A 24020-nucleotide genomic window follows, 5' to 3' on the forward strand; every position below is an offset into this window, starting at 1 on the left:
CCTCTTATGTGCTCATGTTTGTTCCTTTTCATGGCTGACTCGTCTCCATGGTGGGGGCGTACCATTGCCTGTGGAGCCGTTAACCCGTGGAAAGACCTGTCTGCTGATTCTGGGTTTTGCCATTATGAATAAAACTGCTCTAAGCATGCACACACAGACTTTTCTATGAGCATTGTTCATTTCCCTTGGATAAAGACCTAGGAGAGGGATTGCTGAGTTGTATGGTAAATGTGTGTTTCCAAGGTGGCTTTCTCGTTGGCAATCCCGCCGGCCACGTGCGAGGCTGATGGCTCTGCATCCGGCCGGCGGTCTCTACTACCGTTTCTCCATTGTGCTTCATTCAGTCTTTCTCATAGGTGTGTTGTTCTTTCTGTGACATTATGGTTTCTATTTACATTTCTCTCCTGGCCAACCGTGTCACCAGGCTCCTGGCTGGCTCAGTTGGAAAACCTTGTAACTCTCAATCTTAGAGTCATGAGTCTGAGCCCCAGGTTGGGTATACAGGTTACTTAAATAAATAAAACTTTTAAAAAATGACCAGTGACGTCAAGTACCTTTTCATTTGCTTATTTGCCCCCTTTTTGGGTGAAGCGTCTTCACGTCACTTGCCTATTTCTAAAATAAAACAATTCACATCATTTCCCTGTTTTTAAATTGTGTTTGTTTTCTTGTTACTTGGAAGTGTCTCTGATCCTTTATCAGAGAAGGTGTTTTGCAAGCATCGTTTCTCAGTCCGTGGCTCGTCTTATTTCCTTAGCAGTGTCTTTCGAAGAGCAGACACTTTTCATTTTAGTAGTGTCTTGTTTATCAATTTTTTTCTTTTATGGATCCTGCCTTGGTATCATATCCAAACAGTCTATGACTAACTCTTTGAGTTTTAGGAGCTTCTCATATATAGGCTGGACATATGTTTTATTGGGCATATGTGTTGTGAATATCTTCTCCCAGGCTGTGGCTTGCATTTCTTTTTTCTTTAATGGTGAATTTTTGAAGAAAAGAGTTTTTAATTTTCCAGTTTATTAGTATTTCTTTGATGGCTTTTGCTTTTTGTGTTCTAAGAAACCTTGGCCTCTTCTGAGGTGTCTAAGTCATCTCTTATGGATTTTTCTGGCAGTTTTTAAATTTTAGGTATCACTGGGGTGCCTGGGAGGCTCAGTTGGTGAAGGGTCTGCCTTCGGCTCGGGTCATGATCCCGGGGTCCTGGGATCGAGCCCTGCATTGGGCTCCCTGCTTGTGGGAGGCCTGCTTCTCCCTCTCCCTCTCCCACCTCCCCTGCTTGTACTCCCTCTCTTGCTGTCTCTCATTGTCAAATGAATAAATAAAATCTTTTAAAAAAATTTAGGTATCACATCTGGGTCTGGGACCCGTTTTGAGTTAATATTTGTGTGTGACATGAAGGAAGAGGGGGATGTTAATATTTTTTCAGACAGCTATCCAGCTGATCTAACACCATTTGTGGAAGAACTGTCCTTTCTCCATGAATTGCATTTTGTCCATAATCAAGTGATCTTATATGTCTATTTCTGGACTCTCTACTCTGTGCCTTGCTCTGAAAGTCCTTGTTTTCACCAGTGCCAGACTGCCTTGATTACTATAGGTTTATAATCAGCCTCAAAATCAGATACATCCTTCAACTTTCATCTTTTTTTTTGTGATTACTTTGGTTTTTCTAAGTCTTTTGCATTTCCATATGAATTTTAGAGTCGGTTTGTCAATTTCTACCTCCCCCGCCAAAGGACCCGATTGGAATATTGATTGAGATTGTGTTGAATCAATAGATTGATTTGCTAAGATTACCAGCTTAATAATATTAACTGTCTCAATCCATGGACATGGTATATCTTTCCATTTATTTACATTTCCTTTATTTCTCTCAGCAAGATTTGTGTTTTTCAGTGTAGAGTTATCAAATGTCATTGGCTAGACTTATTCTGAAGTATTTTATATAGAGGTTTTTTTGGAGGGGGTGCCATAAATGGAATTTTTTATTTATTATATTTGCCAATTGTCTGTTGCTAAGTTTTTTAGAATGCAATTAATTTGTCTGTATTAACCTTTTATCCTGCAATCTTGCTAAATTCACTTCTTAGTTCTATTAGTTGTCTTGTAAATTTCATGGGGTTTTTTTCACATAAAAAATTATGTCATTGCACACAGAAACAGTTTTACTTCTTCTTTTCTGATCTTCATACCTTTAGTTTCTTTTCTTGCCTTAGGCAGAGGCTAGAGCCCCCAGTGCCATACTGAACAGAAGTGATGAAAACAGGCGTGCTAACCTTGTCCTGGCAACAGGGGAAGCAATCCAGTCTCCAGTCATCGAGTATGATGTCAACTGTAGAATGTACCTAGATGACCTTTGTCAACTTGAGGAGGTTCCCTTGTATGCCTACATTGCTGATGGTTTTTGTCATGAATAAGTGTTGGATTTTTGCCAAATGATTTTTCTGTATTCTTTTTTTGTGGGGGCGTCTCTGGTTGTTTTCTTAGGATCAATATCTACAGATGAAGGTAAAGGGTCAAATGTATAAACATTTTTAAGCCTTTAGCATCCTATTTCTAAATTGCCAGAAAGAGAAATTTGACCCATATACAGCACCTCCCCACCCCTGCCTGTGTAAGAGTGTCTGTTTTCCCAAAACCTTACCTACACCATATTCTGTAGTTTTTGGTTGTTGCCAATTTCATGGACCTCGACCTCCCCCCAGATAGTATCTTCTTTTATTTGCATTTAGTTCATTACCCTGCACATGAAAATTTTATTGGTTATTGTATTTATTCTCTAGTGAGTTGTTTTTTCTTGTCCTTTTGCCACTTTTCTGTTGGACTTTCTTTTGTTTTGGTTTAGTTTACACACATTTTTACCTATTAAAACTATGACTCCTTGTCGTGTGTGTGTGTGTATCTCCTTAGGCTTCTTCTTCTTTTTTAAAGATTTTATTTATTTATTTGATAGACAGAGATTACAAGTAGGCAGAGAAGCAGGCAGAGAGAGAGGAGGAAGCAGGTTCCCCGCTGAGCAGAGAGCCCGATGCGGGTCAATCCCAGGACCCTGAGATCATGACCTGAGCCGAAGGCAGAGGCTTCAACCCACTGAGCCACCCAGGTGCCCCTCCTTAGGCTTCTTCTTATTTTGTTTTGTTTTGTTTTAAGGGATATTATTTTTTAGAGCAATTTTAGGTTCATACAAAAATTGAGAGGAAGTAGAGTGATCTCCTGTACACCTCTTGCTTTGACACGTGCATAGCCTCCCTCATTGTCAGCATCCCACCCCAGAGGGTACATTTGTTACAACTGATAAACCAACATCAACAAATCATTATCACCCCGAGTCCGTAGTCTACATGAGAGCTCACTCTTGGTGCACATGCGGTGGGTTTTAACAAATGTATAGTGACATATATCTAACATTATAACATCATGCAGAGTACACTTGACCTTTGAACAATGTGGCAGTTAGGAGTGCCAACCCCCCACACACTCAAGAATCCCCATATAACGTTTGACTCTCCAAAAACTTAACTACTAATAGCCTACTGCTGATCAGAAGCTTTACCAATATCACAAAAAACCAGTAACACATATGTTGTATATGTATTATGTACTGTAGTCTTGCAGGAAAGCAAGCTAGAGAAAAAATGTTATTAAGAAAATCATAAGGAAGAGAAAATATACTTAGAGTACGAGACTGAATTCATGGGGGAAAAAACCCGCGTGAAGTAGACCCGTGTAGTTCAAACCTGTGTTGCTCAAGGGCTGTCTGTAATTTCACTCCCTAAAAACCCTCCGGCTCTGCTTGTTTCTCCTCCTCCCACCTGAACTCCTGACAACCACAGATCCTTTAACCGCGTCCGTAGTTCTGCTTTTTCCAGGATGTCATGTAGTTGGACTCACACAGTCGGTGGCATTTCCCGGCCGGCATCTTTCCCTTAGTGAGATGCATTCAGGGTTCCCCCACGTCTTTCCATGGCTCGGTAGCTCGTTTCTTTTTAGCGCTGAGTAATATTCCCTTGTCTGGATGTGCTAAAGTTTGCTTGTTTAGTCACCTCCTGAAGGACAGTGTGCTTGCTTCCAAGTTTTGGAAATTATGAGGGGCCCTCAAAGGGTGGCATTCTTCCCAGCCCCCTCCCCTGGCCTCTCCACCACCACCACCACCACATCACGCAGCACCACCCTCCCAAACCTGTCTGCTCTCCCTCACACGCTGCTGCCATCCGCTATACCCTACCACCTGGGCGCCACAGGTTCAAACTCGAGCAAAGTTGATGGAAGCCTTGGGTCTCCATGGAGTAGGGCCTGTATAGCACATGACTGTATGACCACCTGGGTCACCTAGCATGACATCTGTTTCCCCACCAAGACCCACTGCCATGAGGGAATGACTGTCTTGGTGGCGTCTGTGTCTCCGGCTCCCAGCATGGTCCTGGCAGAGAACACACGGTCCTTGAACCCTCCAGCTGAATGTCTGTGAACTTTGAAGCCGGAGGAAAACAACAGTAAGGAAGTAAGATCTAGGGAAATGGAAATCAGCACAGTTTGTATTTTTTGTATCTATTTGCACGTGGAGAACAGTTTGGTTTTAAGAATATTCAACTGTGCCGTGTGTAATTTGGGCTGTTCATAAAATTACTGTGCGTGGTGCATGAAAATGAAGCGGACGGCTGATTGAGGCAATCTCTCCCGAAATGCACGTTAAAAATGCGTCCTAGATAGAGCCAGAAGGCGCCAAACTCCAAGGAATGTAGCATCTCTTAGTTTTTGTTGTTTTCTGAGGATCTCACCCAAATGCAGAAAGAGAAACGAAAAAAGCAAAGCCCCCGCGCAAGGTCAAGGCTGAACACAGGGGCAGGGTCGGATTCTCTGCGCGTGTCCCCGCCCCCCGGCCCGCCCACCGGTTGCTTTGGCCAATGGGACGCGGTGTAAGTGACGTAGGCGAGTCCAGACCTGGCCGCAGGATGCCCCGCGCCTGCTGCCTCGCCTCGCCGGCTGCCACGTAAGGAAGCCCCGGGACAGGTGGCGAGGCGCCACGAGGGGTGAGAAGCGCCGCCGACAGCCCCAGAACTTGTGGACAGAGGCCCCTTCAGCGCCCCCCCACCTCTGCGCACCTGCTACAGCTGCCTGAGCGCCCAGCAGAGCGCCCGACTCAGCCCCCCCGCCCCCAGCCAGAACTGGGAGCAAAGAAGACGGGGTTGTCTTTTAAGTTGCTGAGTTCCGGAGTCATTTGTTACACGGCAGCAGGTGACTGGGGTATATATCAGAAGGGTCTCTTTTCAGAGTAAAGCTTGAGCAGGGAGGAGGAAACTGCCAAAATTGTGTGGGTCTCAAGGTCAAAGAGCCATTGGAGCCAGATTTTAACATTTTTAAAAGAGCCAAACCTCTAAAATCCGTTCTGGTTCCTCTTCATCCTAACCCTTTTGAGTCAGCTGAAACGGTAAAGTCGATGGCACCCCAGTGGTCGGTCCCCAGCACAGTGTCTTGAATTAATTGATCAATCAATGAATTAATGCAAATAATGTCCCCCTGAGGAGCCGGGAAAGGGTGTAACAGCCTTCTGCCTGGAGACAAGCTGGCCCCGCAAGGTGTGTGGCAGACCCTCTCTCTGGGGCCCTTTCCTGGTTTGAAACTGGCCCCTCCCCTCCAGGGAGGCTGTGCTCCCGGCCAGGCAGTGGAGCGGGGGTCTTTCACACACCTCCCCCTTGCCAGACTGAGTCTCCTTCCTGGCTCTGTTTTCTGGAAAGCCTGGTGGGCCCCTCGGGGTTAGCGGCCGCAGCAGCGTGTACAGGAGGGTGGACAGGTTTGGGAGGGTGGTGCTGCGTGGTGTGGCGTGGTGGTGGGGAGGCCAGGGGAGGGGGCTGGGAAGAATGCCCCTCTTTGGGGGCCTCCCTCCAGCCGGGTTTGGAGGCGAGCCCGGGATGGGCCGGCCAGCCTGGGAAGCATGCGGAGCCCACGATCTCCCAGCCGCTGGGGCCTCATTGTTCAATAAGGAGATTATGAGATGCTGCACGAGTGGCGTGGTGGGGGGCTGTCTTCAGGCCTGCGACTGGCCTTGTTTTGCACACAATGACTGTGTAGTGCAGCCCAGTCAGGGTCCACTCTGGAAGGCGGCAACTGCCTCAGCCTTTTTGGGTCTGAGTTTTCTCCCTGGCCACAGTGGATCAGCTCATCTACCTCCCTACCCACCCAGCTACCTGAATCTGTCCCTTTGGAAAGCCCCAGCGCCCCCACGGAAATGGTAGGATCCGGCTCGGCCCACTTCCTGAGACAGGGAGGAAAGAAGAGCATCCTACACGGGACCGTTGTTGTTCTAGAAGCAGCAAAGGTTCTAAAAAGCCGGTCTTTATCTTTGAGGAAGTTCCAAGTTATGAGGGATTGTGCTTGAACTGCCAGGAGAGACCGGGTGCCTCCTGGGGGAAGAGGTGCCCTGGGATTTCTCGTCTCCGACACTCTTATGCTCTGGGCGAGAACAGGGAAGCAGGATGAAGCAATCGCTGTGACATCTTTGGAGGATGCTGGGGTTGGGGCCTGGAACTGATGCGCGCTTTGCTCTGCTGGCATTTCCGTGGGCGTTTGCTAGGTATTGCTGGCCAATCTCAAGAGACGGTATTTAACCTATGGTAGGGCTGAACCATGTAAGAGAATATTTTGCAACTGGGGTTTTGAACAAGTTTGTGAACTTTAAATTAAAAAAACAAACAAACAACAAAATAGGGCGTCTGGGTGGCTCAGTTGGTTAAATGTCTGTCTTCGGGGGCGCTTGGGTGGCTCAGTGGGTTAAAGCCTCTGCCTTCAGCTCGGGTCATGGTCCCAGGGTCCTGGGATCGAGCCCCACATCAGGCTCTCTGCTCGGCGGGGAGCCTGCTTCCTCCTCTCTCTCTGCCTGCTTCTCTGCCTACTTGTGATCTCTGTCAAATAAATAAATAAAATCTTAAAAAAAAAAAAAAGTCTGTCTTCGGCTCAAGTCGTGATCCCAGCGTCCTGGGATTGAGTCCTGCGTGGGGCTCCCTGCTTGGCGGGGAGTCTGCTTCTCCCTCTGCCCCTCCCCCTGCTAGGGCACGCACTCTCTCTCAAATAAATAAATAAAGATCTTAAATAAATAAATAAAACAGAATAGGTGGGGTTGTGTTGCTGAACTTGGAACTCAGAGACAATGCATCTGCTGATGAGGACATGGGCCACAGAGCTGGGTTCAGATCCCAGCTGCTCCACCTGCTAGATGTGTGACCTTGGGCAAGCTGCTTAACCTCTCTGGGCCTCAGTTCCTCTTCTGTACAAGGGGGGGGGTCATGACACGACTCATTTCGAAGGATTATTGTGAGGATTATACGTACTAAATGAACATGAGGGCCAGGCCCAGACTAAATGTTTAATAACTGTTCATTATTCGTGTTATGAGCATCAGTAGCCCTCATGTTCTCCTACTGAACCATAAAGAGAACCAGAATTTTTTCGGGAAAGTGGGAACTTCACAGGACTTGCATGGAAGGCCCCTGCTGTCTAATGCGGTCACAGGACAGCAGGGTGCCCGGTGCTCTGCCGCCCCGGATCCTGCACAAGGCCCTTGGATTATCCCCACTTTGCACCCAGGGACATGAAGGCTCAAAGAGGCTTGGGGACCTGCCCAGGTCGCATAATGAGGGCTTGTCAGAGTGACCTCGTCTGCCATCAGGGCCGCTTACCGCCTCGGTTGACGTGGGGTGCACCTTGGTTGCAAGCACGCTTTCCCTTCCGCACGGGAACGGGCCTCCTTCATTCCTTGGCTCATGGCGTCTGCGGAGGGCCCGCCACCTGCACGGTGCCTCCGGTCCCCTCTGTGCGTGTGTTCGCATCTGGGCCCAGGTTGAGTGTCTCCCCACACCCTCCCTGCCCTGTGCCTGTGGCCGCATGGGCAGGGAACCATGTGGCCACCCCGCGACCTGCCCCACCAGCTCCCCTTCCAGTGCCGATGCCCAGCTGCGGTTCCCAGACGGCCCCGGCCTCCTGCAGACCCCACGCTGGGACGAGCCGCAGAGGGCCTGCGCCCTGGAGCAGATCTGCGGCGTGTTCCGCGTGGACCTGGGGCAGATGCGCTCCCTCCGCCTCTTCTTCAGGTGAGAGCCTCTGTGGGCCGCTTCTGGGATGGCGGCTGGTGGTGCCGGGGTCCTGGCAGGCAGGGCTTTGGGTCTTCCCAAATGTTGGCCTCCCCGACATCCCTAGGCTGGAGGGCAGGGGTAACCCAGGATGCCCGCCCCCAGGAACCGGGTTGGGCCAGCTACCAGACTCTTCCACCGGCCCTCAGGGTGACGGTGGCCGGCTGTGGCTTGAGAGTCTGGCTTGGAGAAACAGCCAGACGGGCCGCACAGAGAGCAGCTGTGGTCGGCTTCCAGTCACCCACGGACCGGCTCTGCAGTTCAGTCTGTGTGTGCGGGATGTGGCCGTGGCTTTCCGGAGGGAGGCTCCCCTTTCTCATGGGGGGCGGACCAATCGTGTCCTGTCTCGTGGCCGCATCCATTCTCTCCTGAAAAGCCCAGTGGCCCAGCCACGGAATAGCCCCAGTGGAAGACCTGCTCCAAGCAGGCGTGTCCCTGGAGGGTCCCGTTGATGGAAGGGCAGGCCAGGTTGGGCTGGGTGTGCAGTGAGTTTCCCGTATGATTCTCCCGGAGTGAGAGGAGTCCAGCCCAGACGGATGGAGGAGGCTCTCTCAGTGCCCATCCCACCTGGGTTCAAAAAAATCGGATTCCACGAATGCCATCCCCCCTGGATCTCCCCGAGAGGAGGGAGCATATGGGGGGGTGTCGGATGCAAGGCCTCTCAGGCAGCTGTCCAGGGAGCGAGGACAGGAGTCCCCAGGACAGGGTTATTTTCCTCCTTCAGCCAAGGGGGTGGTGGTGGTGGGTTCTGTGCGGTGCCGTGCTGTCCGCCCCCCGCGGTCAGTGGCCAAACTCCAGGGGCCTTCATGTGTCCTGTCTCTGGGGTCAGTGACAAGAGACCTCTGATGATCCTGGGAAATAAAACCCCGCGTCCGCATATCCATTGCTCTGTTCCCCTCCCCCCCGCGCGGCGGCGCAGCGATGAGGCCTGCACCAGCGGCCAGCTGGTGGTCGCCAGCCGGGAGAGCCAGTACAAGGTTTTCCACTTCCACCACGGCGGCCTGGACAAGCTGTCCGACGTGTTTCAGCGCTGGAAGTACTGCGCGGAGACGCACCTCAAGGACCAGGTAGCGGGGTGGGGGAGGCCAAGGGCGCTGCCTGGGGGAGGGGTATGGGGAGGCCCCACCCCCGACTCCACACACCCCTGCCAGACCCACCCCTTGCCCTTCAAGCCCACGGCGGGGGGGGGAGGGTCCAGGGCTCCCCCCACCCACAGAAGCCTCTCTGGGTGGGGGGCGTGACCCTGGGGGCCCCTGGTGGTGGCTAGTCGCTGGGGGTGCTGGTAGAGCAGGACGCGGGCTCCTTGTGAAGTCAGTGCTCTGCGCTGGAGAAACCGTGTTTTGACAAGGCTTCCTGCTCAATCTACATACAAATGTGATAAGAACTCTTTAATTATCTGTTCGAGAGACCGTCTGTGCTTATTAGAAAGGGGCCGACTTGGAGCTCCCCTTCCTTCCCACCGAGCCTCCTGCTGGCTCCCCTTATTACTGTAGTGTGGCTTGCTTTCCCCCTACATCGAGCAACCTTTGATTTTTGAATTAAATGTCAGCCGCAGTTTTGCCCTGGATTCGTGACTGCCCGTGGAGACAACCTGACAGGCGGGCTCCCTGCTCGGGGAACAGCGGTCCCTTTGTTTGTGGCCAATCACATGTAATTTATTGCAGGCCCTCCCGGCAGAGGGAAGTTGGGCCGTACGAGGCATTAATTCCGTTTTTTGCGGCCAGCCGGGGGTCGCGGGGAGAGTGGGGGTGGCGGCCAGGGGGGCCGTGGTCTGTCGGCTGGTGGGTGGGTCGGTGGGAGGGCGCTGGAGGAGCCCAGCGACCCGGGAAACCGATGTTAAGATGAGGGTATTTTCATTTTAATTGCGTCTAATTACACTTGCCGTTTAGGGGTTTGTATGTGGGGAGAGCGTCCCGTCCTTTCTGGGGAGAGAGAGGGGCTTTTCCATCCTGGGGAGAGCAGGCTGGCTTCCGGCGACCTGCCCCTGCCGGGTGCTTATCTCCCCGAGCTTCTGTCCGGGCCAGCAGGTCGCCGACGAGAAGACGTGCATGCAGTTCTCCATCCGCCGCCCCAAACTGCCGTCCTCTGAGACGCACCCCGAGGAGAGCATGTACAAGCGGCTGGACGTGGCGGCCTGGCTGCGGCACCTGAACGAGCTGGGCCAGGTGGAGGAGGGGTACAAACTGCGCAAGGTGAGCGGGGTCGGGGGGCCTCCTGGGGGCCGGCCCCCTCGGGCAGGGAGGCGCGGTGTGGGCCCCGCCCAGCCGGTAAAGCAGTCCAGGCTCCGTGTGTTGAAAAGGAGCCCTCCGGAGCGGGTTTGGGGTACCCGGTGTCCGGCTGCATAGAACCGCTCGGGGTAAAATGCGGCGCTTCCAAAACCGGGATTAGGCCATGACGTGAGAACAACACGTTAATCGGAGTGCCCCACGGGGTGGGCATTGACATTGAAATGAGCCTGGCTGTGTCCTGTATGGGAATGGAGGGCTGCCACTTTTCCTCCAAACATGTGCAAATCACAGCGACCTGAATCAAGGCATCCGTTGTCACCCAGGCCCAGCAAAGCCCCCAAAACACAAATCTCCAGGGATTGGGGGGTGCTTTGAGCCGTGCTGTGTTGGCCCCTCCCCAACTTTTGCCGCTTCCTGCAGGCCATTTTCTTCGGCGGTATTGATGTGTCAATCCGGGGGGAGGTCTGGCCTTTCCTGCTGCGTTATTACAACCACGAGTCCACGTCGCAGGAGAGGGAGGCACTGCGGGCGCAGAAGCGTCGGGAGTACGCTGAGATCCAGCAGAAGAGGTAAGGCCCCCCCGCAACAAGGCCAGCCGCCCCGGGGGGCGTTAGCCAACCAGGCGATTGGCGTGCAATCCCGCATTGATATTATGTTCCGTGACCCAGACTTTCCTGGGAAGATGGGTCCCAGGCACGGGCTGATAGGCTTGGATAAGAGCCGTCATTACCCCTGGGGCTCGGCCGTGGCTCTCCTGAGCTCCGTGTCGGGGTCTGAGAGCTCGTCCCAGCAGGCTGAGCTCGGCAGCGACACCCCGCTGAGAACACCAGCGGCAGGGCGGGGGGTGCCCTCCACCAGCCAATGGCTGAGGTCTCTCCCGGCCTGGCTGAGCCCCGGCGGGCAGGCAGTGGCCAGCTTCGCTCCCCAGCAGTGCCCCCCCAAGTTAGTGGGGAGCCAGAGGGTTTGCTGGGGCAGCAGCCCAGCCCCCATCAGGAGCAGGGGTGGGCGGGGTGGACCCTGCCCAGAGCGTGCACATGCCGCTCGCTGAGCCCCAGGCCCTCCGTGCCAGGCTCTCCATGACCCCGGAAGAGCACAGAGCCTTCTGGCGCGACGTGCAGTTCACCGTGGACAAGGACGTGGTGCGGACGGATCGGAGCAACCAGTTCTTCCGCGGCGAAGACAACCCAAACGTGGAGAGCATGAGGTACCCCTTCCTGGCCAGCGGGCTTCTCCCAGCTGGGAGGACAGCCCTGCGCCCCCCTCCACCTCCTTACCTGCCACTCTGAGTCACCTCACCCTGCGGGCCCCCTCCGCTGGCCACCTGCGAAGGAACGGGTTAGCAGCAGGGGTGGGGTCCGCCTTCCAGGTCCAGAAGCAGAGGTTCATGAGCTATTTTATTTCGGCAAATCAGTCAACGTTGTGTGGCCAGTCCCTCCCCAGGGGACCGGCAAAGCCTCCCATCCCCTGGGCCTCCACCAGGCCTGGCTTGCTTGGCTCCCACCAGCCCTGGGTGAGCCTCCCTCCGGGCCTCCCAGCGATGAAACCACACAGAGCCCGAGGTGGGCATCTCTGACGTTCTGGGGCCTGGTGAATGACTGCACAACATTAGCAGCGCGTAAAAATGTCCCTGCCAGCCTGCCCTTTGTCACAGGCGGGCAGCGACCATTAAGAAAATCAGACCCACGGGGGCGCCTGGGTGGCTCAGTGGGTTAAAGCCTCTGCCTTCAGCTCAGGTCATGGTCCCAGTGTCCTGGGATCGAGCCCCGCGTCAGGCTCTCTGCTCAGCTGGGAACTTGCCTCCTCCTCTCTCTCTCTGCCTGCCTCTCTGCCTACTTGTGATCTCTGTCTGTCAAATAAATAAATGAAATCTTAAAAAAAAAAAAATCAGACCCACGTTCCTCTTTCCCCTGCTCTGGAGGTCTGGGCCTGGCAAGAGGCTACCATAGGCCCCTCCGTTTCCCTAGGCTCTGAGGACAGTCCCCAGAGCTGCCTCCCTTGCCCTGAGATCGAGGTGAAGGGGGGATTATCCTGGCAGCCTGGGTCTCCAGCCTGGGCGACAGGCCACCCAGAGCGCAGCAAGGGCGGGCCATGTCAAGACCCCGCTCTCGCTGACCGCCTGCTCTCTGCCCTGCGCCCCTAGGAGGATCCTGCTGAACTACGCCGTGTATAACCCAGCCATCGGCTACTTCCAGGGCATGTCCGACCTGGTGGCGCCCATCCTGGCCGAGGTCCTGGACGAATCGGACACCTTCTGGTGCTTTGTGGGCCTGATGCAGAACACGATCTTTGTCAGCAGCCCTCGGGACGAGGACATGGAGAAGCAGCTGGTGAGGCTGGGGGACGCGGGTTACAGCATGCCGGGGTGGGGAGAGCACGCCGCCTCCTGCCCTGGCCGCCAGAAAGCTTGGGGGCTGCGTGTGTCGTGGCCGCTGTGGGTCCGCAGGCAGAAAGGCCAGGGTGGGCATTGCCAATGGAGCCTGGGGGCTTAGCCGTGGGCCTCTGGGAAGACCCAGCTCCCTGGGAGGAGCGCGCGCTCCTCCTCAGTCCCAAGCCACAGGGACATCTGGGCTGCTCCCTGCAGGGGTCCAACACAGGATGCAGGGTTGGGAGGGTCTCCTGAGGGCCCCTGGGCAGTTGCCACGCCCCAACCCAGGCCCTAGGCCTCCCCTGCAGTGCCCGGCCCGATCACCCCTTCCTCACAGCCTCACCTCACGGGAAAGACCCAGCAGCTCTGAGGGTTGGGGAGGTGGGGGGACAGGCAGAGCTGGTAGGGTGGGGCCAGGAGCCCTCACCCGGCACCCCAGGCAGCACCTGTGTGTTCCAAACACCAGCTGGGTGCTGGGTGGACGGCACTGGGCTGTGGTCCCAGAGGGAACCCCGGCTGGGAAGCCGACAGAGACAGGAAGTCAGGCAGGCAGATCCGGCAGACTCCACGGCACGCGGGATGTGCCCAGACTTGGCCGAGCACAGGCTAGGGCAGTGATACTGTGTGTCCTGGGCTTTGGGGACCGGCCATGTCGGGGCGATGAGGAAGGAGCTGAGCGGAGCTGAGGTCTGACTGTGAATGGGAGCCGAGCACAGCAGGGGATCTGAGGACCAGGGAGCCAGGATCCGGGAGGCGTGGCTTGGAGGGCCAGGGGACGGCCGTGTGGGCTAGGGGAGGGGCCAGCCACATGCATGGTCTGGACCCTGGGGTGGGCCGCAGGGTGCTCACACTGGCAGGTCAGAAAGGATCCTCGAGGCTCTCTCCAGGGAGAATGATGGGCTCCTGGTGTGGGAGGGGCCTGAGAGTCACGGAACCCTGCCCAGGTCCTCCACACACGCCCGACCCCCGGCTGCCCTCTCTGCATCAGGCCTGTGATGACAGGTTTCCACGGCACCTGGGGAGGCAATTATGGGGTCAGACTCAATTGGCCCCTGATGGTCACGGGGCAGCATGCGGCCCTGTGACTCATTAGCGGCCAGAGATTGGTCTCCTCCAGGGTTCAGAAGTCAGCAGCCCGAACTGGGCATTGCCACAAGTAGCCTCGATCTTGTCCCTCACCCACAACCCTGGGTGGTGACCTGACATGCCCGAAACAAGTGCCCTCAGGTTCAGAAATGCCCCCTCCCTGCTGGAAGTCAGCTCTGGAGGATGGTGGATCTTGGCGATGGGAAGGTGGTTGGGGGTTTCCACGCGTGATCTGCTCGCCTTCCTGGGAGGAGGGGACGGCAGAAACAGCCCTGTGGGGTGTCTGAGGCCTGGGGAGCCTGCCCGTCCGCAGCGGGGCAGCACGCTCCCCAGGAAGCTGATCCCGCCGAAATCAGGGATCAACGAGCCAAGACGGGGTGGGGAGTTGGGTTCCCGCAGCAGAATAACGTTTGGCAGGTGCGGACGCAGCCAAGGGAGGCCCAGGGCCAGCGGTGGGGGCTTCTCGGGCTGGGGGCCCGTGGGACGGCCTCGGGAGGAGGGGGCATCTTGGGCAGAGCCTGGGCGCTCAGCGGTGCTGGTCTTGTCCCCAGCTCTACCTGCGGGAGCTGCTGCGGCTGACGCACGCGCGCTTCTATCAGCACCTGGTGTCGCTGGGCGAGGACGGCCTGCAGATGCTCTTCTGCCACCGCTGGCTGCTTCTGTGCTTCAAGCGCGAGTTCCCCGAGGCCGAGGCGCTGCGGATCTGGGAGGCCTGCTGGGCCCACTACCAGGTGAGGCAGGCCGGGGCTCAGGGCCCTGGTCTCTGGCCACACCCTGCAAGGAGGGTAGCTTCTGGGTAGCTGTGCCCTGGTTCTGGGGTTCCTGCCCCCGCAACCCCAGCCTGCAGAGACCACACACCAGCACTGCACCAGCTCACTGCCTTCTAGTCCCACCCCTTTTCCCCTGTCCCTTGGGGCTGGTTTCAGGCCTACAGCTCACCTCCCAAGTAACTGAAACGGATGCGAATTGCCCACTGACTGTGCTCATTACCGCGTCCTGTGGCCGAGTTCCTGCTGCCACAACCAATCAGTACGAAAGACATCTGTGAGGGTGAGCAGGCCCCCTGCAGCCCAGGCCGCCAGGCCCTCCTTTTCCCCCTGCACGCCTGGAACTGCTCAGGGAAAGAGCCCGAGACCCTGTGTCCCCATCAGCTCCTCTGGAGCGCCCAGGACCCACCATCCTTCCCCAGATTTCAGCTGCAAAGCCCCCGAGAGCAGCGTGCGGCCCTGTCACGTGGCCTTAACACCCAAATGAGCAACAAGCTGGCTGTGTTCAAAGATGGGCAAGTCTCTTTGAATCCATCAGCCTTTAAAGAAAGAAAAAAACTGTACCGACGCATCTGGGAGGTGGCCAGGATCCTTTCTGCAAGGGCCAGCTCTGTCCTTGCCGTGGAAGCCAGGAGCTTCCGTTAGAGAAGCCTCGCGGGCAGATGGGAAGCCCGGCCAGCCGCAGACTTGTGAGCCGGCCCACTCCGCTCTCACTGGCATCGCTGGAGGAGCGTCTCTGAGAGCAGCGAGTCCCAGCCGTGCTGGTGCCCCAAGCCGTCTCCGACCCCGCCCGCGCTCCCTGCGCCCCCCCCCACCCTGCACCCCGCCTGAATGAGGGAGCCGGGCGCTCCGCATTCATCGGGGGAAGCACAGCACGGATGGGCCCAAACGCTGGGCCACGTGTGGTTTTTTTGCATCGTGTCTGCTTTGCAAGGCTCCACCGACGTTCGTCCAGCAGCAGGGGACACCCTGTTTAGGCTCCCGTCACAGGTGGACTCTGGACGCCACCCAGCCGCCGGAGCCACTTGGCCTGGCGCTTTCCATCCCTGAGCTCATCTCCACCCTAAGTGTCATGGAATCCAGTGGAAACCGTGGGAGAGGCCCCTCTGGGCGTCTCTAGTGGCCACAGTTCTGCGTGAACCGATCAATTGATGTCTCTCAGACCCTGGACCGTGTTGGCCCCACACCTTGATGACATTGTGGTGCAGGGGTGGGGGGGGAAGGTGGTTGAATGCTGGGAGTGGGAATAGGTTACTTCCTCAGGAGTACGTGCCCTGGGCCGGTGGCGGGCTCTTCTGAAGTGAGCCCTGTGTCTGTGGGGGCTGGACTGCCCCGGGCTTGTCCTGGGAATGGAGTTAGTCCTGTCCTGCTGCCCAGCCCTGTGTGGGACACGCCTCACCCCTTCCTCCCCACGTTTGTCTCTCCGAGGAGCAGCACACACCCCCCTTCCCGGAATCCTGCTGTCTCCTGCCGTGGCCCAGCGGAGGAGCCAAGCAGGAACAAATCCATTCCGGATTAGTTCAAAGGAAGGGGCCGGGCAGCCTGGGGGTCTGTCTGTCCCTGGCAGGCAGGGTGTGGGGCGTCTGCTGACTCCAACCTCTGCCAGAATTGTGGGCTCCGCCCGGCCGGCCTCTCTGTTCCATCCGGCTGGCCGACATTGGGAGACTAAACACGGGCTTCCTGGTGCTCCTTACTCTTCCTCTGCCCTTGGGGCCCGCGAGAGTCAGAGGCAGCGCCCCCTCCCTGCATCCGGGGCCCCCTCCCAGCATCCGGGCGGGGGAGCTCACAGGAAGTGCCCCGTCAAGTGTGGGCGCACCGGCGTCCTGCCGGGTGCCTGGCGTTGCTGGGCCCTGGGGTGAGGTGGTCTCCAGGGAGGGCGGCAGGGTCCTCTGTGGGGTCCGTGAGGAGACAGTGAAAGACAGCAGGATCGTCGGGTCGCGCCGTGGGGGCCCTCCGGGCTGTCTCGCTCCTCTCCGTTAGGGTCGTCTCCATTTCTTAGCAACAAACCTAGGGGTCATCTCTGGGGCAAGGGGTGGGATGGTTCAGCCCGGAGGGAGGAGGGCGCTGAGCGGAGGGCGGCTGCTGGAACGTTCTTCCTCGCTGGCGCGTCCACAGCCCGCTGGCCGCATTCTGACCCAGCGCGGACGGTCACGAGCCCTTCTCGGCCTTTTGTGAATAGGCTTCTTCCCGGTGAGCCAGGGCCTTCCGAGGAAGCTCGCGCCTGGCCCCGTGAGGGAGTGTCCCCGGGGGGACCCCAGCGGCAGGGGTAGCTCAAGCGGCCGCCCCTTTGCATGTCACAGGAGCCTGTGGTGTAGTATTGACCTTGGCCGGAGCACAGGTGGGGAGACAGGGAACGGGGCTCGGCCCGGAGGGCTCACCCCACAGCTCTGCCCTCAGCCGCCACCTGCGCCCTTCTCCCCCTCAGACCGATTACTTCCACCTTTTCATCTGCGTGGCCATCGTGGCCATCTACGGGGATGACGTCATTGAGCAGCAGCTGGCCACCGACCAGATGCTCCTGCACTTCGGAAACCTGGCCATGCACATGAACGGGGAGCTGGTTCTCCGGAAGGTGAGTGCCCGCCCCTCCCTCACGCGGCCCCACCCACCAGGCTTGCACAGCCCCGCCCCCTGGCCTCAGAGCCCCGCCCACACGCCGAGCCCCCAGTATGGGGGCGGGGCTTGAGCGCAGGCCCCGCCCCGTGCGGGCCCGGGTCTGGGGAGCTCCCGGCGCAGGGCTGGTCCACATCCAGGCGGGGACACCAGAGTTCTCCGCCTCGTGGAGGGAACACGTTGTCCGGCTTGACAGACCCTCCCGCCCTTGGGCACCGCCCTCCGCCCAGAACCGGCGGCTTGAGAAGGCAGCGTTGGGGGAGGGCGGCCACATGTCCCCCGTGGAGGGGCCGGGATGCTGCTGACCACTCCCCACTTCCCGGTCTCCACCCGCGATGCCCAGGTGGGAGCCCTATCGTGGTCTTCGGGGGCTGGCAGGAGCGACACAGAGGCCAGCGGTCGCGTGGGTAGGAAGTGGGCACAGCGCTGTCCACGGCCGCGCAAGCGGCCAGGCGGAGGACGAAAGGCGACGCCACGGGGCCGCCGGAGCGCTGGGGCGTCCCAGCCAGGGGCTGAGTCCGAGGGGGCAGACGGAAGGGCAGGGACGGCCACTGAGACGGGCCCCTGGGCCGCCCTACTCCCCCTCCCGAGGAAGGCGTTGGGGAGCCTGCCCCACCCTCCCCCACCCTGTCCTCTCTTGGCAGGCCCGGAGCCTGCTGTACCAGTTCCGCCTCCTGCCCCGCATCCCCTGCAGCCTGCATGACCTGTGTAAGCTGTGCGGGACCGGCATGTGGGACAGCGGCTACATGCCCGCCGTGGAGTGCACGGGCCACCACCCGGGCTCAGAGAGCTGTCCCTACGGGGGCACCGTGGAGACGCCCTCGCCCAAGCCCCCCAGAGAAGGCAAGAAGGGCCGGAAGACGCCTCGGGAAGGCTTCGGTTTCCGCAGATAGGCGGGGCTCCCTGCGCTGGAGGAAGGTGGAGGGACCCCAGAGGGCCTGGGCACCGAGGAGGGGTTGGGGATGGGTGTGGAGGGGTCAGGGGAGGGTGGAAAAGAAAGGGGAAAGACTTGGGGCAACAGGAAGGGAACCTTTTTGTATTAACGACATAAGGCCAGAGAAAAGCCACCTCCCAGAAGAGTAGGGCCAGAATGTGCGGTCCTTCTGCCTGGAGAGGCAGGCTGGCTGGCTTCTCGGGGTGCCTGCCTTTGGCGGGTCTCAGCGTGCCTCAGGGACTCCTCCAGCTCCGTCTGTACTGGGCGGTGCAGCCAGACGGTGTGAAAGGAGCCGAGGGCCTGCTCACCCAGCAGCACAGGAAGGCAGAGCCGAAGAAGGTCCCGTCCAGCCCAGGGACATCTTTGTGAGCTGAACGCGCCCCCTCATCAGGACCCATTTCCTGAGCAGGCCAGTCTCAGCTTCGCACAGCTTCAAAGCTAATACAAAGATGTCTGGAAAAAGAAAAAAAGAAGAAACCCAGTGATTTCAGAATAGACAAGTGTAGGAGCAGCCTGAGGGTCCGAGAAGCTGGGGGCTCTTCCGTGTCTGTTTACACATTTTATCCTCCTGGGACGTGAGGCAGTCTTCCTGCCGCTGAGCCCGAGACGTGGGCTGTTGGGGGTGGTTGGGCCTTCTCCCACGCTGGGGGCGTGGGTTCTCCACGAGGGTCTCAGACGTCAAGATCAGCCTCACCAAACACGGCCGCCAGCTGGGGGCCGCATGGGTTGGGCCCTGGGCGCGCAGGCGAAATCCCCACCCTCTGGGGGAGGCTGAGCGCCCGGGACGAGGCATCCGAGAGGCCTGGAAGGATCTTTGCTTCCCTGCAGGGCCTGCTCGGTGTGACTGTGGGCCTTCGCAGGTGGCCAGGCGCAGCGGCGGCCCCGTCATGTAGCCGGCACTCAGAACACCGCTCCCACCTCCGGATCCGGAAGATTTCTGTCGGTTGCTCCTTCTGGGATTTAGTGACAATGGACAGAGGAAGGCGTGGGAGCCCCCAGCCGGCTGGAAAGCATCCAGCTGTCTGCTCAGAAAGCGGTTCTTGAGCTGGTGGGCTCACGGAGGCTCGAAACCTTCTTGAATTCTCCTGCACGCCCGGGGAGTGCTGAGAATCCTGGTGGAGACAGCGCCCTACGGAGGCTTCTTTCTGCTCTTCTACCCCCCGGGAGAGCCAGCCACGCTGCTGGTGCCATGTTGAAAAGATGTTTTTCGACGGGAGAGAGGAAGTTACCCACCACCTTCTTTGAAGCTTGTCTGTTTCCATGAGCTCAAGTCCTCCAGCATCTCCAAGTTGCCCGAGCCTTCTGGGGAGAGCCCCCTGGAGCCCCCTCAGTCCCCGGGTCCTGGGGGGCTGGCCGTTTCAGCCCTGCAGCAGGGTCCAGGCCGGGTGGGGTGGACTTCTTACCTGCTCTACGTCTGGGAAAGGGGGTTGGATGCCTTTCTGTGCCGGCCCCCAGTCTGCTGTGGAAAAGACGCTGTACCAATGCTGCGCTAGAAACCATCTCGCCGCGAGGAGGAGTATCGGTTAGCCACCCTGCAGCCGTGCTGCGTAGGGAAGAGCCCCCAGACCCATCTACCACCCATGCAGGGTCAGGGGTTTAGACCGGCCACCTCTGGTCTTGGCTGGCCGTGTGTCCACGGCTGGCTCAGAGGGGCTGCTCATGTGTGTAGAGACCAGACCTGGCACTGTCTCTTGCCCCACCCCGCCCCCGCAAGCTGACCTTGGTCAAGACGAAAGTGCAGAAGCAGAAATGCACAGGCGCCTTCCCAAGCCTCAGGGGAGGCCACCCTCACTGTCATCCCATTGCTAAAGCAAGTCCCATGTCTGGACTCAGCATCCAGGGCTGGGGAGTGGACCTTCCCTTTAGCAAGAAGAGCTGAATGGTGATGGCAGGGGGCTGGGAAGTCCGATGGGGAGGAACTGGGCTGTGGGTATGTGTACCATCCCCTCCAGGAGGTTTTGGTCCAAATAGCCCTGTTTGGGAACTCTCCTGTCAGGGGGCAGGACTTCCCTTGGAAAGGCAGGAGATGCCAAGGGGGTAAAGGATGCTTCTCAGCTCATACCATCTAGGAGGCAGCAGCCGCGCATTTTACTGAGACACCTTGTGCCTTCGGGCTGCTGTGGATTTGTGGGGGGGTGTTGTCCAGGGATCCCTTCCCTTTGGAGGGTCCTGAATACAAGGCATTCATGCTGAGTTTCCCGGCTCCCACAGCTCCCCAAGACAACATACCAAGTGCCACCCCACCCTCAGTGCTCCCGACGCATGCCCCTGTGCTGAGCTGGGCCCCCAGGAGACCTGTGCCTCTAGAACAGCCAAAACCTCAGGAACAGAAGCCCTGGGGGTGTGGGCGCTTGGAGGAAAGGCTGCTCTGGAGGGCTGGGGAAGGCCCGCCTTGCAGGCTCCCTTAATCTGGGTGTCTTTAGAGGAAGCCAGCCAAAAACCCTGCGGCCCCAGGATTCTTCCCAGCCAGCAGAAGGCATTAGGGTGATAATTCCATCATTAGACTTCTAGCCTTCCCACCTCCCAAACGTACAAATATGCGATAATCAGCCCGGCACGGCCATTGTCGGTGATGCTGCTTATTTAACCCATTTTTTTAAATGACACTTAATGTTATTGGCTGGTGTGCGTGTGTGCGCATACTTAATTTCCCTCCTGCTAATGTCTGTGCTGACGTTCCAGAATGTTGCCGGGGCCCCTGGGAAGAGAGGGAGCCTTTGATACGCTCCTGCTGGTGTAGACGGGGCCGCATGGCAGGGGCATGGCAGGGGCTTGCCGGCCCAGGGAGGGTTCCCGTTCCCAGAGAGGAAGGGACGGCGGGAGGGTGCTGGGAGGGTGGGGGACACGCAGGCTGGCAGGGTTGCATGTTGTTAGGTGCAGAGAACAGTGTTTTTATTCCAGAAGGCTCCAACTCAAGTCCCAGCCAGGAAGATTTGGAACCCACAAGTTGTGGGATTTCGTGTCCCTGAGCCCATCAGTGGGAAGTGGATGGGGTTGGGAGGGGCCCCTTTGCACAGAGGATGGTCTGCAGTCCGGAAGGGGTGGCCCAGCTCCCTGGGGGCCTCCGTCTGCGTGCCATGAGTAGGCGTGTTGTTCTGATCAGCTGCGTGTCCGGCAGCATGGAGGTTTTCAAATCCCAGACCTGAAGCACGTGTCCTTTGAGTTACTCCATAAGAGCCTACTGGAAGCCCCATCTGCGGAGGGCAGCCGGACAGGACAAAGCTTCTGGTCCTAAGACGGTGGCCTCTCCCAGGCTAGGTGGCGGGGGCTGGCAGAGGTCAGCCGCACTGATCTTTGACAGGTGGCCTTCCAGAAATGGGGCAAAGACTGGGGGCCATCGTGGTGGGGGGTGATGCTCTGTGGCTTCCCCCTTGGTTTTGGGGAGGTCCCTCCAAGCTCTCGTGGCCATTCCTTGTTTGGTAGACATGACCTGGAGCGTGGCAGGCTCAGGATGACGGGCATGTGCTCACAGCAGAGCCCCGCAGAAGCCTCAGTCATCCGTCTGGCCTCCCCTCCCCCGCAGGGAGGCTGGCAGGTGTCAGGGACACCAGGGTTCACGTGGCAAAGAGAAGGAAGCCTTTCCAGTTTGCCCAGCAGAGGCCCCTGGTGGCCACCCTGTAGGGAGGAAGGAAGAGGCGTTCCCCCAGGAAGACCCACACACGTGCGGGGGTGTGGACTGGGCCAGAGGAGGTGGCCTGAGGCCAAGGGAGGGACGGGAAGGTCCGGCCTGAGGCTGGGCATGCCACATCCCCAGACACTCTAGGGAACCAGACCCAGGATCCCCTGAGGCCGGTGTTTCTAAGCCACGTGGCAAGGCTGTCCCTTGGAGTGAAAACATTCTGTCCCTGGATGTCCCTGGCTCAAAGGGAACAGCCCCAAAATAAACAGCTCATGTCATCCCAAGTTGTGAAGGCTGAGGCCTGGGCTCCCTCTAGGGGGTGAGTGTGGTCAAGCCTCAGTTTCCCCATCTGTAAAATGAGAAGGTTGACACCCGCCACTCAGGGAAGAGACCACTGACCTTGGCCTTCAGCAGCCTTGCCCGAGAGCCGCAACGTGCCCCCTGGCTCCAGAGCTCTCCCTGCTTTGGGAGTCAGCAAACCCATTCCCTCTCACGCCCACCTTGCTGCATACCCGGCTGACGGGAAATCTCTCTGTGCCTCTTCTGTAACATTCACCCCACGCCCTCCACTCCTGCCACCAAGAAAAGTCAACCATGAACCATAACCTCAGCACCCCTGCAAGGCGTCTGCGTAGGCGTGCAAGGCTCTTCCATGGGAATGTGGTCCATGCAGGCAAGGTCTTACCCTTCCGCAGAAACCCCCCGAGCGGGGACTCAGGCCTCCTGGGTCAGTACTGTTGGACCCCGGTAGGGGCCTCCCTCAGCCTCCAGGGAGCAGGGCAGGGGTGTACGCGGCCTGCGGGCATCTGGCCCTTTAAATATGTGGCATTGAATTTCTAGGTGGGATGGGCACCTTCAGAGCCCAGGGCCCTCCTCTCTCCAGCGGCTCTGCTCGGAGGGCAGGGCTCTGCCTTGATCATGTCCGCCTTGATTGACAGATTACTCTTGTTCATGGCAAGCAATTCTTTGTGTTTTGTTTTATTTGTGAATACAATCACCTGTCCGTTGGGCCCCACCCCCAGCCCAGGACTGGTCACCACCACCCCAGCCGTGCTTCCGCCTCCCGTGGATTCCCCTGAAAAGTAAATAAAATCACACTGACCACAGACAGACGCTGTCCGGCGCCTCCAGAAGGCCCCGTGGGGTCTCTTCGGCCCCCGTGTGGCAGGTTCCAGTGCTGGGCACAGAGGGCCCCCAAGAAGAGCCCCCAGATGCCTGGGGATTCGTGATGGGGAAGGGGCCAATGACCGGGGGTGTGCAGGAGGGAGGGCCCGGGCCGGGGCCAGGAGCAAGGGAGGCTCCTGCCTCTGCCTCGGAGGGGTCGGTGGGGGAGTTCAGGAAAGGCTGGGGCAGGCCTGGGAACCCCCGGCAAGTGGGGGCCCCGCGCCCGGCCCGGCGCCTGGAAGCACACAGTGTTTTATTGAGCCTCGACTGCCAGGGCTCCGATTTCAGGAAAAGCTGGAGTCTTGCATTTGGGAACTTTTTTAAGGAGGCAAATAAGGTGAATTTGACCTTGTTGCAGGGCATGGGGGGGATGGAGTTGAGAAGCTGTGTCCGCTCCCCTCGCCTCACGAGCCCACCGAGTGCCCCTGTGAGGCCAGGCCCCGGGGGACTGCAGGAGGCTGGGCAGGGGAGGCTGGGGTGGTTCTGGGTTCTCCGGGAGCAGGGGGGTGGCGTGACGAGCTCCTAGCCCCCATGGCAACACCTTTGGATTGAAGCTGGCTCTCCACTGCGCCGCACGGGGCAGAGGGCAGTGCCAAGCTCTCCTGGATGTCTACACCGCGGGCTGGCTCCTGTCTGCGGGGCCCGCCTCGCCACCCCGTCTGCACGCTGCATGCCCCGGTGCCCCTGCCTGAGGCCGGCTGGGCAAGTGCCTTCTGGGCGGGGTGGGGGGTGGAGCAGGGGGCCCGGCAACAGGAGACACGGTGCATGAGCGAGGCTGGTGGTGCCCCTTAGGGAAACCTTGGTCCTTCTGGGGATGGGTGTGCTGCTGCCCCATCATGCTGGAAAGCCAGCCCCAGCCATAACCTGGAGTCTGAAGCAGGCAGACACGGGGCCTGGAAGCCAGGGGCGGGAGCAGCACATCCTCCGGAAGGGATGGTCCAGACCCCACAGCTCAGCCCCGCAAGGGGACCGTCCCCGGCCCCACCCAGAAGGGCCTTTCAAACCTGTCGGGCAGCTGGCTCCCTGGGTCTGGTCCAATCAGGATGTACCAGCAGGATGCTTGTCTTTGCTGTGCTCTGCCCTTTGCTGAATAACCTAGTTCACGGCCACGGGGACAGCGA

The 24020-nt window shown here is 58.2% G+C and overlaps 1 protein-coding gene across 3 annotated transcripts in view; it reads left to right on the forward strand.

Moving 5' to 3' along the window:
• The window catches only part of TBC1D16 (TBC1 domain family member 16), a 68360-nt gene extending 50193 nt beyond the window's left edge, over nt 1-18167 (forward strand). Inside the window, exons 4-12 of one of the 3 annotated variants that reach the window (XM_032870441.1) lie at nt 7923-8084; nt 9043-9190; nt 10148-10315; nt 10772-10920; nt 11421-11555; nt 12492-12678; nt 14354-14533; nt 16995-17141; nt 17827-18167. In XM_032870441.1, the coding sequence (XP_032726332.1) occupies nt 7923-8084; nt 9043-9190; nt 10148-10315; nt 10772-10920; nt 11421-11555; nt 12492-12678; nt 14354-14533; nt 16995-17141; nt 17827-18075 (1525 nt within the window). In that variant the 3' untranslated portion in view covers nt 18076-18167. The remainder of the gene's footprint in view (nt 1-7922; nt 8085-9042; nt 9191-10147; nt 10316-10771; nt 10921-11420; nt 11556-12491; nt 12679-14353; nt 14534-16994; nt 17142-17826) is intronic. The other 2 variants (XM_032870443.1, XM_032870442.1) reach the window with 2 other exon arrangements.
• The last annotated feature ends 5853 nt before the right edge of the window (nt 18168-24020 follow it).

Source organism: Lontra canadensis, unplaced genomic scaffold (genome assembly GCF_010015895.1).
Source record: "Lontra canadensis isolate GAN:19392208 unplaced genomic scaffold, GSC_riverotter_1.0 scaffold41, whole genome shotgun sequence".
Taxonomy (NCBI): Eukaryota; Metazoa; Chordata; class Mammalia; order Carnivora; family Mustelidae; genus Lontra; species Lontra canadensis.